This window comes from Homarus americanus, unplaced genomic scaffold (assembly GCF_018991925.1).
Source record: "Homarus americanus isolate GMGI-L3 unplaced genomic scaffold, GMGI_Hamer_2.0 scaffold4060, whole genome shotgun sequence".
NCBI classification, from domain to species: domain Eukaryota; kingdom Metazoa; phylum Arthropoda; class Malacostraca; order Decapoda; family Nephropidae; genus Homarus; species Homarus americanus.
In genome coordinates, this window is record NW_024746161.1 from 11546399 (window position 1) to 11562753 (window position 16355).

Sequence of the window (16355 nt, forward strand, 5' to 3'; positions counted from 1 at the left end):
CTCTCATTGCCCCATAAAATACATTACATAATATGCCATTTCTATAGAAAATAGTGCATGCATATACAACTATTAAGTTTGGTTTGGTACTCACCGATGGGCGGAGGTGGTAGAGTGAATGTTTGGTGGGAAGTGGAGCAGAGGAGGCGGATGGCAGGAGCGGAGGAGGGTGGTGAGTCACTGAGACTCTGTGGCTGCCTCCTCCTGCTCTGACTGGGATTCCTAACCTAACCTAAATATGGCGCCAGTTATCCATGCCTTTTTATTTGCCTTGTAGATCACAGGAAGGTGATACTTTGAGTAACCTTTCAGGCCCGCGTGGGTTTGCAGCGCGAGAAATCAACATCGGCTTCAGCTTGAAGTCGCCGGCAGCGTTCATGCCAATCAGCAGCGTCAAGCGGTCTTTTGCCACTTTTAAACCTGGCACTCTTTTCTCCTCATCGGAGATATAGATCCTCTCAGGCATCCTCTTCCAAAAGAGACCAGTCTCATCCACATTGAAGACTTGCTTCAATGTGTAGCTTCCATCGTGGATAATCTGTTTGAATTCTGGCTGGAATGTCTCGGTAGCAACCGTATCAGAACTAGCAGCTTCACCAGTCATCATTACGTTGTGGAAGTTATACCGACACTTAAAACGTTGAAACCAGACTCAGCTGACCATAAAGGTCTCTTCCTTCGATCCTTCACCTTCTGATTCCTTCACGTCGTCAAACAAGGATCTGGCCTTATGCTGGATAACCACAGGGGCATTGCGTTGATTCTGGTCCTTCATCCACATTGCCATCATCTTTTCCACCTTCTCTATCAAAGTGCTTTTAGTACGAGTCATCTTAGTAGCACTGAGAATTGCACCACTTCCAGCACTAACCTTAATCTTGTCAGCGTTGGTCCAGATAGTACACACCGTTGTGGGGGTTAGACCAAGCACAGCGGCTTTGTCCACAGCGAGTTCCCCTTTTTCAAATCGGGTTATACACCCATTTTTGTAGCCAGGGTAATGGTCTTACGTTGCCTCTTCACTAAACTAGCATCAGTAGCACTTGATGGGAGCTTGGAAGCCATTTTGAATGGTTAGAGTACAGTTGTAGAGCAAAAGCACTTAAGCACACACGTATGATGTGAAGTTGTAACAAAGACTAGCTCGGCGTCGCTTGGGGACGCTGTGACGTTCAGCGAGTGAGGGCAGTGCACCAAGCCAAGAGAGTGTAGTGAGGCCAGACGAGAGAGGGTGATGCGCCTTAAAATGTAGTTCGTGACGATGCAAAACGACGTTGTACTGAGTCACTGGGACGCTAAACGAATTACTGGTATCTAAAGTTTAGCGACGTAATACCGAAACAACGTTAAGTTGGTCGACATTATGCAAGGACTTACTGTACAGTACTCTTATAGTGAGGACCTCCTGTATACCATCCTTTCTCGCCATGATTTTTAAAAGCCTACTGCCTTTCCGCATTCCCAAAGTTTACATCTTGAGTTATGGCATGTGTAGGCAACACGTGTGTGTGTGTGTGTGTGTGTGTGTGTGTGTGTGTGTGTGTGTGTGTGTGTGTGTGTGTGTGTGTACTGTTGTTCATATCATAATACAGTGGTCCCTCGGTTAACGAGCACAATCCGTTCCAGCAGGTTGCTCGTTAACCGAAAAACTCGTTAACCGAAACCATTGTTTCAATGGGTTTTTGGGTAATTGGTTCCAGCTCACTGAAAATTGCCTAAATTCAACAAAAAAGGTATAAAAGTACACTTACTTTGAGGTGTGTACGTAGAAGGCTCCTGGATGATGATGATGATGGGAATTAGAATGGGGGTGGAGGTGAAGGGAGAAGAGAAGGCATTGGGGTGGAAGAGAAGTCACCCCATGGTGCTATTTCACCCATAAAATTTGAGTTCTCTTGGTATAATTCAAGATTATTTTCTTTAAATCAACACTGCACTGCATTATATATTGTCAATATGTAAAATAAATTTCAAGATGACCAATAATTTGCGTGGAAACACAGAAAAAAAGCATTTAGTTGAAGAGAGTCTCAAGCAATATGTTACCTCCACTGAAAAGAGAGAGAGACTAACGCCCGTTTGTGTGCTAGCAGGCTGGATGGCGCGCCAGAAACTAGTTTCTTTACCTTCAATTCGTTCAATAATTGTTAAAATGACTAACAAAAATTTAATATTAAACTTTTAAAATTATTGAATATAATAAACTTCTTGATATTTACTAAAATAGTAAGGAATTTAGGCCCTAAAACCGATTACTGTATTGGCGGACTAATACTACAGCTGGTGGACCACCAAATGCAAAAGCGAAAACATGTTGAGGTCGGCTTGTAAAAAAACTCGTTAATCGAGGGATTACTCGTTAACCGAAGTAAAGAATCTTATGGAAGGTAAATCTTTAACCGAAATCTCGTTAACCGAGGGATCACTGTATTCTGTACTGTAAAGAATTTATTTAATTTTTTTTATATATAAAGAACTTATGTGTGAGTTTGTCTGTCAGTGTATTTCATGGTGTATGGTGTGAGACGTGATTAGTAGGTCTAGAAGCACAACTTAGGAGAGGTGAGGTACACACACATTTGTGTACGGAGCTGGAAATTTTTTTTTAATTCAGTGTCTGGTGGAATATGGTAAAATATTATTTTTACAAATATGTGTATACCATAAATACCAAAGACACCTGACGTCATATGACGATCGGACTGTGATTGGCCATGCATTCCACCCCCTGCTGCTAGCTGTAATTGGCTTAAAGTATTATGACGTGTCCAAACGGGGAGGGAGGGAGGAGGAGGAGGAGGGAGGAGGAGGGAGGGAGGGAGGAGGGAGGGAGGACGATCCTTGACCTAGCCGCGCCAGTTTCATCCCTCCACGCCAGACCGTGTAAACGTGCATCCATTGTTCTCTAAAATGGCTTCCGCCGGACCACCACCCCCAGAGAGAAACCTTTCCTTACCTGGACCCAGCGGCACTAAGCCAAAGAAGACACGACGTTCCTTAAGCTACGAGGTGAAGTATACCATCATCCAAGAGTTGGAGAAAGGAACAAGGCAGGTTGATTTGGCGCGCCAGCATGGTGTGAATGAATCTACAATTCGAACAATAAAGAAGGATGCAGCCAAGATAAAGGAGCACATGAAGATCACAAAGTCTACAGGTGCTTCTATGATCAAGTATTTTCACAACCAGTTGCTTCTCAAGACAGAAAAATTACTTGTGAGGTACTTGGTGCGTCAGGCGCGACGGAACATGGCGGTCGACACACGCTCTGTTAAGGAGTACGCACGTGAACTGTACATTGCAGTGGCACGAAAGATGGGAACTACAGAGCCCAAACCCTTTAATGCTTCCTCTGGGTGGTTACAGAGGTTTAAGATCCGGAACAAGATCACCAATATAAACATTGGTGGTGAAGAAGCGAGTGCTGACCGTGCTGCGGCTAGGGAATTTCCTCCATTTTTACGTGAGATTATGGAGGAAGGACAGTACAGTGACGACCAGGTGTTTAACATGGATGAATCTGGTCTTTTCTGGAAAAAGCTACCTTCCAAGTCCTTCGTTGTAAAGAATGCCAGCAAGATTCGGGGCCGGAAAATGCAGAAGGAATGCATCACCGTCCTGTTTACCACCAATGCCTCCGGTACCAGTAAGCTCAAGTTATCGGTGATCCACACAGCATGCAAGCTGCACGCCTACAAAACCATGGACATGACCAAGCTAAATGTCCACTGGCTGACCGCACGTAAGGCGTGGATGTTCTCTACACTGTCCCTCTCCTGGTTTGATGACTGTTTTGTTCCCGATGTAAAGAAATTCTGTGAGCGACAGAATGTGCCATTCAAGATTTTGTTGCTGCTGGACAACGCACCAGGACACTCGCCCCTACTGTTAGATCGTTTTTTTTGTTTTTTTTAAGGGGATTAGCCCACCCGGGCATAGGTCACTGACCCACATTGGGGCCTGAGGGGCAAAAATTTAATACTCCTGTAATAATAATAATAATTCAGATAAGAAAAAAAAAAAAAAAAAAACTGCCTATCTACCTATTGGACAAACTAAAATCGTTCCGGACCACGGGAGTTTCCAGACCACAGAATGCCGGACTAGAGAGGTACAACCTGTAATGTTTAGGCATTTGTCTATGAAAGATCTAGGGTATTTAAGGTTTGAGCCAATATTATAGATACCGTATATCTCTGCCTATAAGGCGTCGGGGTGCATAAGACGGCCCCCCCAAATGTCCATTTAAAAAGTAGCTTTTGAGCTCTATTCGCTGTATAAGACCAGTACCCCAAATGTGACACTTACCCACTGACTCAGTAGTCCTCTACCAACCATCCTTGGTTTTTTAAAATAAGGCCAAATCACTTCAAGTAATGTCATCAAATGTTACCCGCTGGTGTAGTGTAAACACTAGTGACGTCACTGAAGCGTCTGCTATTTACCGGTAACTGGAACTAATGTCGGTGTCGAGTAAAATTTTTCCATTTACTTGAAATGGATTTACCGATTTATTTGTTTATTTATTTATTTCCAATTCACTTCAAATAATGTCATCAAATGTTACCCGCTGGTGTAGTGTTAACACTAGTGACGTCACTGAAGCGTCTGCTATTTACCGGTAACTGGAACTAATGTCGGTGTCGAGTAAAATTTTTCCATTTACTTGAAATGGATTTCCCGATTTATTTGTTTATTTATTTATTTAAAATATACTGTAACATATTAAACACACTGCAAGTATTTTCTTTAATTTATATGCTTGCTTCACACGAGACGATCAGTGGTGGGAGTGTTACCTCGTCTCGGTGGTGGGACTGTGTTCCCACTGTTTATACAACAGCTACCACAGTATTATAATTGTGGTGTATCATTAGGATTTGAGTGAAAAAGGTTACGTATATATAAATATATATATATATATATATATATATATATATATATATATATATATATATATATATATATATATATATATATATATATATATATATATATATATATATATATATATATATATATATATATATATATATATACATATATATATATATATATATATATATATATATATATATATATATATATATGACACAACTCCCGTTTACATTTCAATTCGCCTGCCTTCCGAGGTTTCTGCCAGCAGCAAAAAATTCGGTAAACGAAGTTCTTACGAACCGACCTCAACATGTTTTCGCTTGCACTGACCGGGCAACCAGCTTTAGTATCAGTCCGCCAATACATTAATCGGTTCTAGGGCTTAAATTCCTTACTATTTTAGTAAATATCAAGAAGTTTATACAGTGACCCCTCGTTTAACGAACGCATCGGTTAATGAAATTTCGGTTAACGAACTGCCTTCCATAAGGATCTTCAATTCGGTTAACGAATTTCTTACGAACCGACCTCAACATGTTTTCGCTTGCACTGACCGGGCAACCAGCTTTAGTATCAGTCTGCCAATACATTAATCGGTTCTAGGGCTTAAATTCCTTAATATTTTAGTAAATATCAAGAAGTTTATACTATTCAATAATTTTAAAAGTTTAATATTAAATTTTTTAGTCATTTTAACAATTATTGAACATAACTGAAGGTAAAGTGACTAGTTTAATGCGTGGCATCCAGCCTCTTAACACAGCAAGCAGGTATTAGTCTCTCTCTGTTTTCACTGGAGGTAACATCTTGCTTGAGACTCTCTTCAACTAAACGCTTTTTTTCTATGTTTCCAAGCAAATTATTGGTCAATTTGAAATATATTTTACATATTGACAATATATAATGCAGAGCAGTGTTGATTTAAAGAAAATAATCTTGAATTACACCAAGAGAGCTAAAATTTTATGGGTGAAATAGTGCCATGGGGTGACTTCTCTTCCACCCCAATGCCTTCTCTTCTTCCTTCTCCACCCCCATTCTAATTCCCATCATCATCATCATCATCCAGGAGCCTTCTACATACACACCTCAAAGTAAGTGAACTTTTCTACCATTTTTGTTGAATTTAGGAAATTTTCGGTGAGCTGGAACCAATTACCCAAAAACCCATTGAAACAATGGTTTCGGTTAACGAACTTTTCGGTTAAAGAACGACCTTCTGGAACGGATTGAGTTCGTTAACGGAGGGGGTCACTGTATATCTAATAAGTGTTAAAATGACTAATAATTTTAAAATAAAACTTGGAAAAATATTTAATAGCACAAAGTTCTTTATATTTACTCAAACGGGAATGAATTTAAGCCCTAGAACCGATTACTGTATTGGCGGACTAATCTACCAGCAGATGAGTAAGCGAAAACATGTTAACATGTTTTCGTAAGAATTTCGTTAACCAAATATTTGTTCATTAACCGAATTGAAGATTCTTATGGGAAGTAATTCGTTAACTGAAATTTCGTTAAACGAGGCGTTCGTTAACCGAGGGACCACTGTATTAAAACAATCTAGTCTTGTTTTTTGGTTTGTTTTTTTGGTTTGTTTTGTAGCTGATGGTACAAGCGTCACCCCCATTGTAGCTCATTGGCTCATACATAATTTACCTTACTAATGGCCACCCACTAGAGGTGACCACGCTGATGGAAGGAGGCCAGTGGCCTGTGTTCTTGATATTTTGTCAAGGGCTATTTTGAAGCCAAATACTGGTAATTAATTATAAAGTTTCAATTTAAAAACAAAAAACAAAAACAAAATGAGTAAAAATATCCAAGGCTGTAGAATATGTATAAGGGTTGAACTTAATGTATAAACAGTAGCTTAATAATGTCCTTCTGTCTTACTCTGTTGCACCACTGTTAAGTGTAAGAAATACTAGTGAACTGATAATTACTGTACGGTACAGTGGTTTTAAGCTGGGGGTACAGTGAGTACAGTACAAGGGAGGCATAAGGACATGTAAAAAAAATAAATAAATAAATAATGTTGAATTCTGCTTAAATATTAAAAACTGATAAATTAAGCAAGAACCTACATGACCAGATATTTATAGGAACATCAACCTTGCAATACTTCTATGAATTAGTAGACTATAACAAATGATATAATTACTGGTACAAATACAGATCATAAAATTTTGTCAAAAGAAAAAACAGGAAGCATGAGGGTTGGTGAGAACTATTTGTGGGAGCCACAAAGTTTAGGAACCGCTGCAATAAAGGACATTCATGATTCAGAGAGAAAGAGTTAGTTACATAAACAGGTACAGAGCCAGTGAAGGCCGAGTATTGACACACTGCAGCACCCCCAGCCATGTTAGTTCCAAAACTAACCAGAAATGTTTAGACAAGGGGGGGTGGGGGGTAGAAGGGTTTCTTCAATCACCAGGCCTTCACTTGCCTTGGCTCCAGCTATTGGGGGTTTTCTGGAGGGTTTAGCAATTACTGCTTCTGACTTTACCTGTGCTTTATTTCTTACCTTGACACTGTCGACATGAGGCTTAATAACTCCTGTTTTCGCCAAGTCAAGAATATGGGACTGCGGCAACTGGTGTTCTGTTGTAGGAAAGGCATACTGTCGGATTCTGGTAAGGATGTGGGCAGAAGCTTCTCCCCATCTTGAGCGTTCTGTTTCTCGAAATCCATGAATTGCCTGGAAATTTTTATTCAAGTAAAAATATCTCTCTGAGTTTAACAATGAAATTAAAATAATGAAAAGCTTAATTTCTTGGTATTTATTGACGATTACACCGTAACTGATTTTTCATAGAAAAATTTAAAATCACCACAATTTCACTGTGTTTTATAATGGATACTCTCATAGTTATGGTAATGTGTTAAAAAGAGTTTATTTAAAAATTCAACATAATCTAATCTGATCATACTAAACTAACCTAACCTAACATAAACAAATCCCTTCCCCCCCAAAAAAAAATTATCACCACATCAGAACTCACTGATTATTTTTAACTTCTTTGCCACTGATCGGCTTGTTAGCCGCTTGGGTGGTTAGTCACATCTCTGTTACGCACTGTTGGCAAGTACTGAGCATGAACTAGCTCCTGAATGTATCTGAACTTGCTGCAGTGTTGGTCAAGTCTGGTTTTGAAAAAGCTCTCACTCGATGGCATCACAACAATCTCTGCCCTAACAGTTTTCTGGACTTGTGGCTTCTTCAACCTCGAGCTGTGACCCCTTGTGGGGCAGGTGTCCGCCAGCTCCAGGTATGGACATGTAACGAAAATATAGTAAAAATGTAAACGTCAAAACGAATAACACGTCTGCGGTGAAGTCGTCAATATTAGCCCATTTCATTCTTAATTCATGTACAGTAATCAAATCTACTGGAGGGTAAAGGGAAAAAATTGGGACCACATGAAGATTTGGCACCACACCTTATTTCACATATTGATTAAACATCCTAAGTTACCTGTAGCATTTAGTTAAAATTAAGGTGTTTAATCATAAGTTCAAATAAGTTGGGGTGCCTAACCTTCACTTGAGCCTAAAATTTAGTACGGCATAAATATCAACTAAAAGATAAGGTATTATAATTGTTTTGGTCATCCAGCAAATTTTAGGAAGGGTCTGGGCCAGGTTAGGTTAGAAAAAATAATGTTGAAAGTGTACCTGACACACTACTTACGGTAGGTCGTATAAGCAGAACTTAAGTGAGAGGTGCTGTAAATCTTCTATAAATGAATATACAGTATATGACACCAATCCCCCATGTAATATGGACTTGTGGTTTACCTCTGTATTGTTCTTATGTACTAATGTATGTCTAAGAACATAAGAACATAAGAAAATAAGGAGTCTGCAATAGGCCGGTTGGCCTGTGAATGCTTTTAGTTTTGCATAGCTATATGGATAAGGAACTACTGCACTATCATTTTGCACTTGCCTAAATGTTTCCTCTGTGTTTCAGAATTCTATAATCTCATTTTGTTATATCCTTTTGTTTCAGATACTATTGTATTGCTGTAGGACAGTTATAAGATGAATAAATCCTAGTTAGGTACTGGCAAACTCTTGTTTCATTACACCCCCGCATACCTGATATTATTTAAAGGAAATTATTGACGACTGACCCACGGCCGACTTTTCATAGTACTGTTTTTATTTGTGCAAATGTGTTAAAATGGTTATTTCCAAATTAAACCTAATCTAACCTAACCTTAATGGGTATGAAAAACAGACCTCACCAACCTAACCTAACCTAACTTCCTTACCCGGGAACTGGTATATTAAACAGAAAAAACTTAGCATGATACGGAATACTATGTTTTTTGTGGATGTGAGAGCAGCCTCCTGCATCGGAATTTGAACCAGATCCAGGCAGAGGAGTGTTTTGAAATACGTCATAAAATAGACTTTGCGTTCTGCACACAAACTCATTTCTTCAAGTACTTTCTTAGAAAGTTGTTTAAAAATAAAAGTACATTACAGTATAGTCTGCATTTACGTGGTCAATTGAACCCGTGGAGGTCAACGTAAAATGAGAAACGCGTAAACGAAATAACAGAACATATGGGATTAATTGAAATAAAGACTGGGCCGACCCCCAAACTCCACTTTTTCCGACACAATACCTACGTTGTAGTAAAAATAACATCTTAATTTTATGATGGTATGCACACACAATTAATATTTAAGAGAAATATCAATAATACGTATTAGGGTATTTAACACTTAAATTAGTAGAAAAGCTGGGTCGGCACAGGTGGATGGCGGCTGGTTCCGAGGCAGAGGGCAGATTAGTTACCCTCCGGTGAATCACTTTCACTACTCGCAGAGGTTTGAAGGGCCTCACAGATAAACCTCTCAAAGTCCATATCCTCACTATCACTATCACTGACTTGGGGTGGTTGTGGTGGGTTGCGGGCGAGGAAGTCCTTAATACTAGGTGGACGACTAGCATTGATGATGTCGAGATAGATCTGGATATACGGCTCCATAACTTTCGTCAGATGGTTATTAGACACTTCATACCGATGCTTGTCTGGGTTGTTGTCAAGGATGAGCTTAATTTTCTCCCCCAACTCGATGATTTCCTTCACACAATCATGACTTGGTCCAGGTAATTCAAGGTTTTTCTCGGGTGGTGGGGGTCCAGCGGAAGCCATTGTGAGGGGAATAGCGGGCACAAGAGAGAACTGTATACGCGGACTGAGAACAATGAGACAGGCCTGGCTAGGACAGCGACTTCTACCCTCTGGTGGCAGGGCACGTCATGTTACATTAGACCAATCACAGCTAGCGGCGGAGGGAATGCGTGGGTGGTAAGGATGCATGGCCCAATCACAGTCCGATACGTCATATGACGTCAGCGATAACGTAAGAGCGGCCTAATACGCTTCCCGTGTATGGTCAAGAATGGGCCATGTGAGTAAAAAATGGCGCGGCGGTCAGGACCTCTCCAGCTGCTCGCCAAGTAAATGATGAAATTTACCGCGCAATTAAAACATTTCATTCTAGCAAGGCACCGTGTAAATGACCAAATGCTAAACAAAAACCGCGTAAATCCAGACTATACTATACTGTACTGGGTTTAATCTTGGCATTTTCAAGCCAAGTTCCCTTATAAGCACAAGAACTGTAGCACAAGATCAGCAACGACCTTCACACGCTACGCTGAAAATAAAATTGCCGCGGGAATGAGAGGGAGTACGGCAAAGAGCGCGGCCGCATTACTGCCGGGAAGACAAAGTCGAGTGTACCAAAGAACCTAATTACAGTAGTATATACAAAACGAGACATTTGCACAAGAATTGATTACCATATCAGAACTCACTGATGAAAATTAAGTAAGAACATAAACAGTAAACAAATAACTTGCCTGCAGGTGAGTCATCAATATTAACCTACTTAAAAAAAAAAAACTATAATCATTAAATTAGAGGTTATAGAGTGGACCAGCCCAGAAAAAGAGTCAGAGTAAAAACTCACAGAAAAAAAGGTGCACAAAAAAGTAAAAAAAAAATTACAGGGCAGTGCCGGATTAACCATGAGGCACTTCAGGCACTGGTCTCAGGCCCCCCGACTCTAAGGGGCCCCCAAATCCAAATATTCTCGCAGTTGAAGCTTAAAAAACATAAACTTCGTTCAATGATGTCCTAGCAACGTCTCAATTTTCTGTCTCTTATGAACATTGAATGTGTTATTTTGCAGAAGCTTAATATTGATGAAATCATTGATAAATTTTGGTATATTTTGTTCTTGCTATATATATATATATATATATATATATATATATATATATATATATATATATATATATATATATATATATATATATATATATATATATATATATATATATATATATATATATATATATATATATATATATATATATATATATATATATATATATATATATATATATATATATATATATATATATATAGATATATATATATATAAATACCTTGAGGGTAGGGGGCCCCAAGTTGATCTGTGCCTCAGGCCCCTATTAAGCTTAATCCGGCCCTGTTACAGGGAAAAAAACACAAAAAATTCCAGACATAAATCGAGAAAAAAATATGACATCACAAGCTGAACCAAACGAATACAGTCTATCTTGGCACATTGCCATCTCGACCCACATCAAACTCGGACCATCAAATACCAACTTGAACCATCTTGAATAACCAACCCGGAATAAAAAGTAAAAGTTTACACATTTATTTTTGCATGAATGACAAAAGTACATAAGTACAATGATAAAAAGCAACATAGATGTACAAACATTACTGATTAACGGTCACAAGATCTGAGGTTGACGAGTTCCGCAACAATTTAAATAATGAGTTACTTAATGAACAAAGGCAGAACGACCATACAGAAAACTCAGATCAAATAACAATGACCCCAAATAGATAAAGAATTATTTAAAGAATATTATTGGACAAAGGAAGGCTATAGGTAGGAGAATAAATCGTGGTGAAGTTTACCTCCGAGATTATTATAAGCTATTGGCCGGTAGGGTTAAGACGAAGATAAGAAAAGCAAAGAGGAATAATGAACTGATAGCAAGGGAGGCGAAGGCAAACCCCTAGGGATTCTTTCAAATGAATCAAACTAAAACATGAGAAAAGATTGGACCAATACAATCAGATACCAGCGAGCTAACTGATAACGACGGAAAAATGAGCAATAATCTGAACAAATATTTTTCAACAGTTTTTACCACCGAAAATTTAAATACAGTATAGTCTTCATTTACACGGTCAATTGAACCCGCGGAGGTCCGCGTAAAATGAGAAACGCGTAAACGAAATAACAGAACATATGGGATTAATTGAAATAGAGACTGAGCCGACCCCCAAACTACACTTTTTCCGGCACAATACCTACGTTGTAGTAAAAATAACATCTTAATTTTATGATGGTATGCACACACAATTAAAATTTAAGAGAAATATCAATAATAGTAGGTTTTTTAACACTTAACGTTAGTAGAAAAGATGGCTGGGCACACGGGGATGGGGGGTTGGTTCCGAGGCAGAGGGCAGACTATTGGCCCTCACCTGTATCACTTGTATCAATTGTATCACTATCCACCACAGAGGATTGCAGGGCCGCTTTGTCAAACCCCTCAAAGTCCATATCCTCACTATCACTGACTTGGGCCGGCTGTGGTGGGTGACGGGGGAAAAACTCGGTAATGTTTTGTTGACTGGGCAACCTTGTGCGCACCCTGCCCGCGCCGCTTCCCGCGTAAATGATGGAATGAACCGTGTAAATAAAAATTGTCAGTCTGGCAAGGTGCCGTGTAAATGACCAAATGTGTAAACCAAATCCGTGTAAATCGAGACTATACTGTATAATACCCGATGCACCGATTCTATACAGAGGGAGTGAAGAAAATAGATTAAGCGAGATAATAGTGACAAGTAACGATGTTAGTAAGCAAATAGACAAAATAAGCCTAATAAGTCACCAGGTCCCAATGAGATACTTCCCAGATTGGTATTATTGCGTTTACACACCATTCATTCCTACCACTAATCTATTATCATATTCGAGTAAGACGTCTAATTATAAGATAATTTTCATCTATTACATTACCGGCGGAAATGTTTAATAACGGAGATAGCTTTTCCCAAAAAATTTCTATTTTCTTCCATTAACCTCCCGCCATTATCGTCTGCCTCTCACCCAACACTGCGTGTCTCTCGCGTCTCCTTCATAAATCATGACGCACATGCGTACACGTCACACGGCCAATCAAAAGCGTTTTTGCTTTTGGAACCAATTAAAATGGTTTTGGGTTTAATTCAGAGTATATTTGGCCCAATCAAAATCGAGTTTTATTTTGGATCTCTCATATTTTGAAATTCAAGTTCAGTTCCGACCATGGAAGTCTGCGATGGACATCACTTAAAGTATATGGAGCTGATTGCAAGTTTTTGGGAAAAAACGTAGAAACTATTGCATTTTTTCGATCGCATGGTGTTCTTTCAACCTCAGTAAAGTGTACTAAGAGCAAGACTGAATGTAAATATCGCAAAGACCAACATATGTGGCGTTGTGTAAGAATCCCAGAATGCAACGACGAACAAGAACCAGGCCAATAAGGTAAGAAATAAGTGATTCCATCATATGGTGAGAGTCAGTTAAGTTAGGTTAGGTTAGGTTTTTGTTTTTCTAGTGTTTTTTTGTGTATTTTTTAGTCGCTTTGCCACTTTTTTTTCGGAAAACGTCAAACGAAAAAAAAATCGTTAAAAAAAAGGCTAATTTCCGCCAAAAATGAAGGTCATATTCGGTCTAAACAGACATAAATACAATTGAAAAATATATTTTTTACTTGCTAAAAGTGAACGGTGTAACAATGCAAATTTACCCCAGATTATTAAAGGAATGTAAGGAAGAGCTTAGTATGCCCTTAGCAAATTTGTTTAACATGTCATTAAAAATGGGTGTAGCACCAAAATCCTGAAGGATAGAAAATGTAATACTGATTTTCAAAAAGAGAGATACTGTGCATCACTATCCTCTAACTACTGTCCAATCAGTTTAACATTAATTGTAGGCAATTTACTGGAAGCAATAATTCCAAACTATTCGAAATTACCTGGAGAAACACAAGCTACGAATGTGAATCATGGTTCACTGATCAAGTTCTACTAACATAAACTCATAACATTCATCCTTCATACCAACTGAACACTCCGTATTCACTCATTCACACTTTTCGTATTTCAGTGAACCAAAAGAGACATAAAACATATCTCTGACTCATTCCTGAACCTCTAGTCAGCTACTTGTTTGGAGAGTGTAAGGTGGGTCGAGTTAGTAATGTGTGGGCCCAGTTAATTATTTAAGTTGGCTAACTGAGTGGGCCGAGATAGAGGTACATCAAACCAAACCTATTCTAACCCAATCAACAAAACAAAATAAAGTTCTTACATCATCCCAGTGATTATATTCATACTTCAGTCTCTTAAGGTGTGGTTCAATTTCCTTCATTAACACTTCCTCTTCATCTTCACTCACAAAATTGTTCACAACTTCAAAAGACGAATTTATTGAAGATCTTGTATTTGAGCTGCAAGATGCATGGAAGTAGAAATATTCTGGCACTCTTGTCGGCTCTATAATATCTCTCACTTCTAAATTATCTACAACCTCTGTGTGCTGTGATGATAATAACTTCACACCAGGAGAGTTATCACAACCAATGCTTCTTCTCAATGGCCAACGCTGTTCTTGAACTGAAAATTTAGAATATCCAGAATACAGTCTTCTTCTGCTGCCAAGTCCAGCTATTGTTTCTGCTGACTTTTGTAACTTGAACAGTATACAATTATTCATTAAAGGTTTATACTGGAGATCTATAGCACCCTTACTAGTCTCACCATACCTTAAAGCTGACTCTTGCCTTATGACAACCTGCAGCTGCCTAGACCAACTTCGTGTTAATTGTCTGGCATTGTTTAAACTGTCCTTGATATATCTTGTATAGAGGCAACCTAAATTCATTGTCACGGGTGTAAAATAACAATTATTATACAGCCTCGGCTCAGCACACCAGGACAAAGCTAATGTTAACAGGTTTACCAAGACCAGTACTCCAGCATCAATTATCATCCAGATAAGAATAATCAACCAAACCTGCTACAAATTAATTCATAAATTTACCCAAATCTGTAAAAATCGTCTATATTAGCTTGAGCTTCATATGGTTGCTTAAAAGATGGAAATAATGGTGGTACTGCACTTTACTATTTTAACATTCACCCATGCAGACTGTAAACAAACGGGGAATTGTTCAAAAACTAATACCAATTCAGATTACTATTTGTTTAAGTCCAGTTGAACGCATTTTAAAATTATTACTTATATATATATATATATATATATATATATATATATATATATATATATATATATATATATATATATATATATATATATATATATATATATATACTGTATATATATATACCGTGTAGTGGATACTCGACTAACTTAAATGTCTACGTTTTATTTGGTTCACACTCAGGATGGGATGGAGAAAGGAAACTCACAACGTGCTCTCTGTATACATATTGTATTGGATGTACAGTGCAGCTTGGTGCTGGGAAGTGGCAGCGTGGTTACAAGCGTGATGTAGAGAGAGCTGGTTGGTGAGGGTGCTCAGAGGAGGACCAGCTTGTGGGTCGCCATGCTCGCCGGCGGGAGCGAGGGCCGCCAGGCAGGAGGAGGAGGTGGTGTTACTTGAAGACTGGCTGTAGGTAGAAAGAGAGTTAGGTCACCACGAGGTCAGGTCTTATATAGCGGAGGTAGGCGTGGCTTAATAGTAAGGCGGCGCTGGTTGACCTAGATCACGAGGCATACACTGGGGAATTCGTGGGGTCGGCTTCTCAGCGACAAACAGCGTTTGTAGGGGAGATCCACTACAAAACTACCCCCTTCCCTCCAGGCGATGTACATAAGAACATAACAAAATAAGGAGTCTGCAGTAGGCCGGTTGGCCTGTGCATGGCAGCTCCTGTCGAGAGTTACAACCACTCTCTATCATCCATGAATCTATCTAGCCTCATTTTGAAACTTTCCAGAGTTCCAGCACTTACTACAAAGTTGGTAAGCTTGTTCCACTCGTCCACCACCCTATTTTTGAACCAGTTTCTTCCTATCTCCCTCCTAAACCTAAACTTATCCAACTTAAATCCGTTGCTCCGAGTCCTATCCTGCTCGGATATTACAAGAACTTTATCTATATCCCCTTTATTGATTCCTTTCACCCACTTAAATACTTCTATCATATCTCCCTTCACTCTTCGTCTTTCTAGGGAATGCAACTTAAGTTTCTTTAACCTATCCTGATATGGAAGGTTTCTAAGTCCCGAAATCATTTTCGTCATTCTTCGCTGCACCGACTCTAGTGAATTGATATCCATTCTATAATAAGGGTA

At 39.0% G+C, this 16355-nt stretch overlaps 1 protein-coding gene across 1 annotated transcript; it reads right to left on the reverse strand.

The window, feature by feature from the left end:
* Positions 1 to 262: 262 nt before the first annotated feature.
* LOC121879096 lies at positions 263 to 14971 on the reverse strand. The gene is made up of 3 exons (XM_042385600.1): positions 14347 to 14971; positions 7412 to 7585; positions 263 to 469 (listed from the first exon to the last, which is right to left on the reverse strand). Exons 1-3 carry the CDS (start codon positions 14917 to 14919, stop codon positions 263 to 265), a joined length of 954 nt encoding a protein of 317 aa, XP_042241534.1. The 5' UTR covers positions 14920 to 14971.
* Positions 14972 to 16355: the final 1384 nt, after the last annotated feature.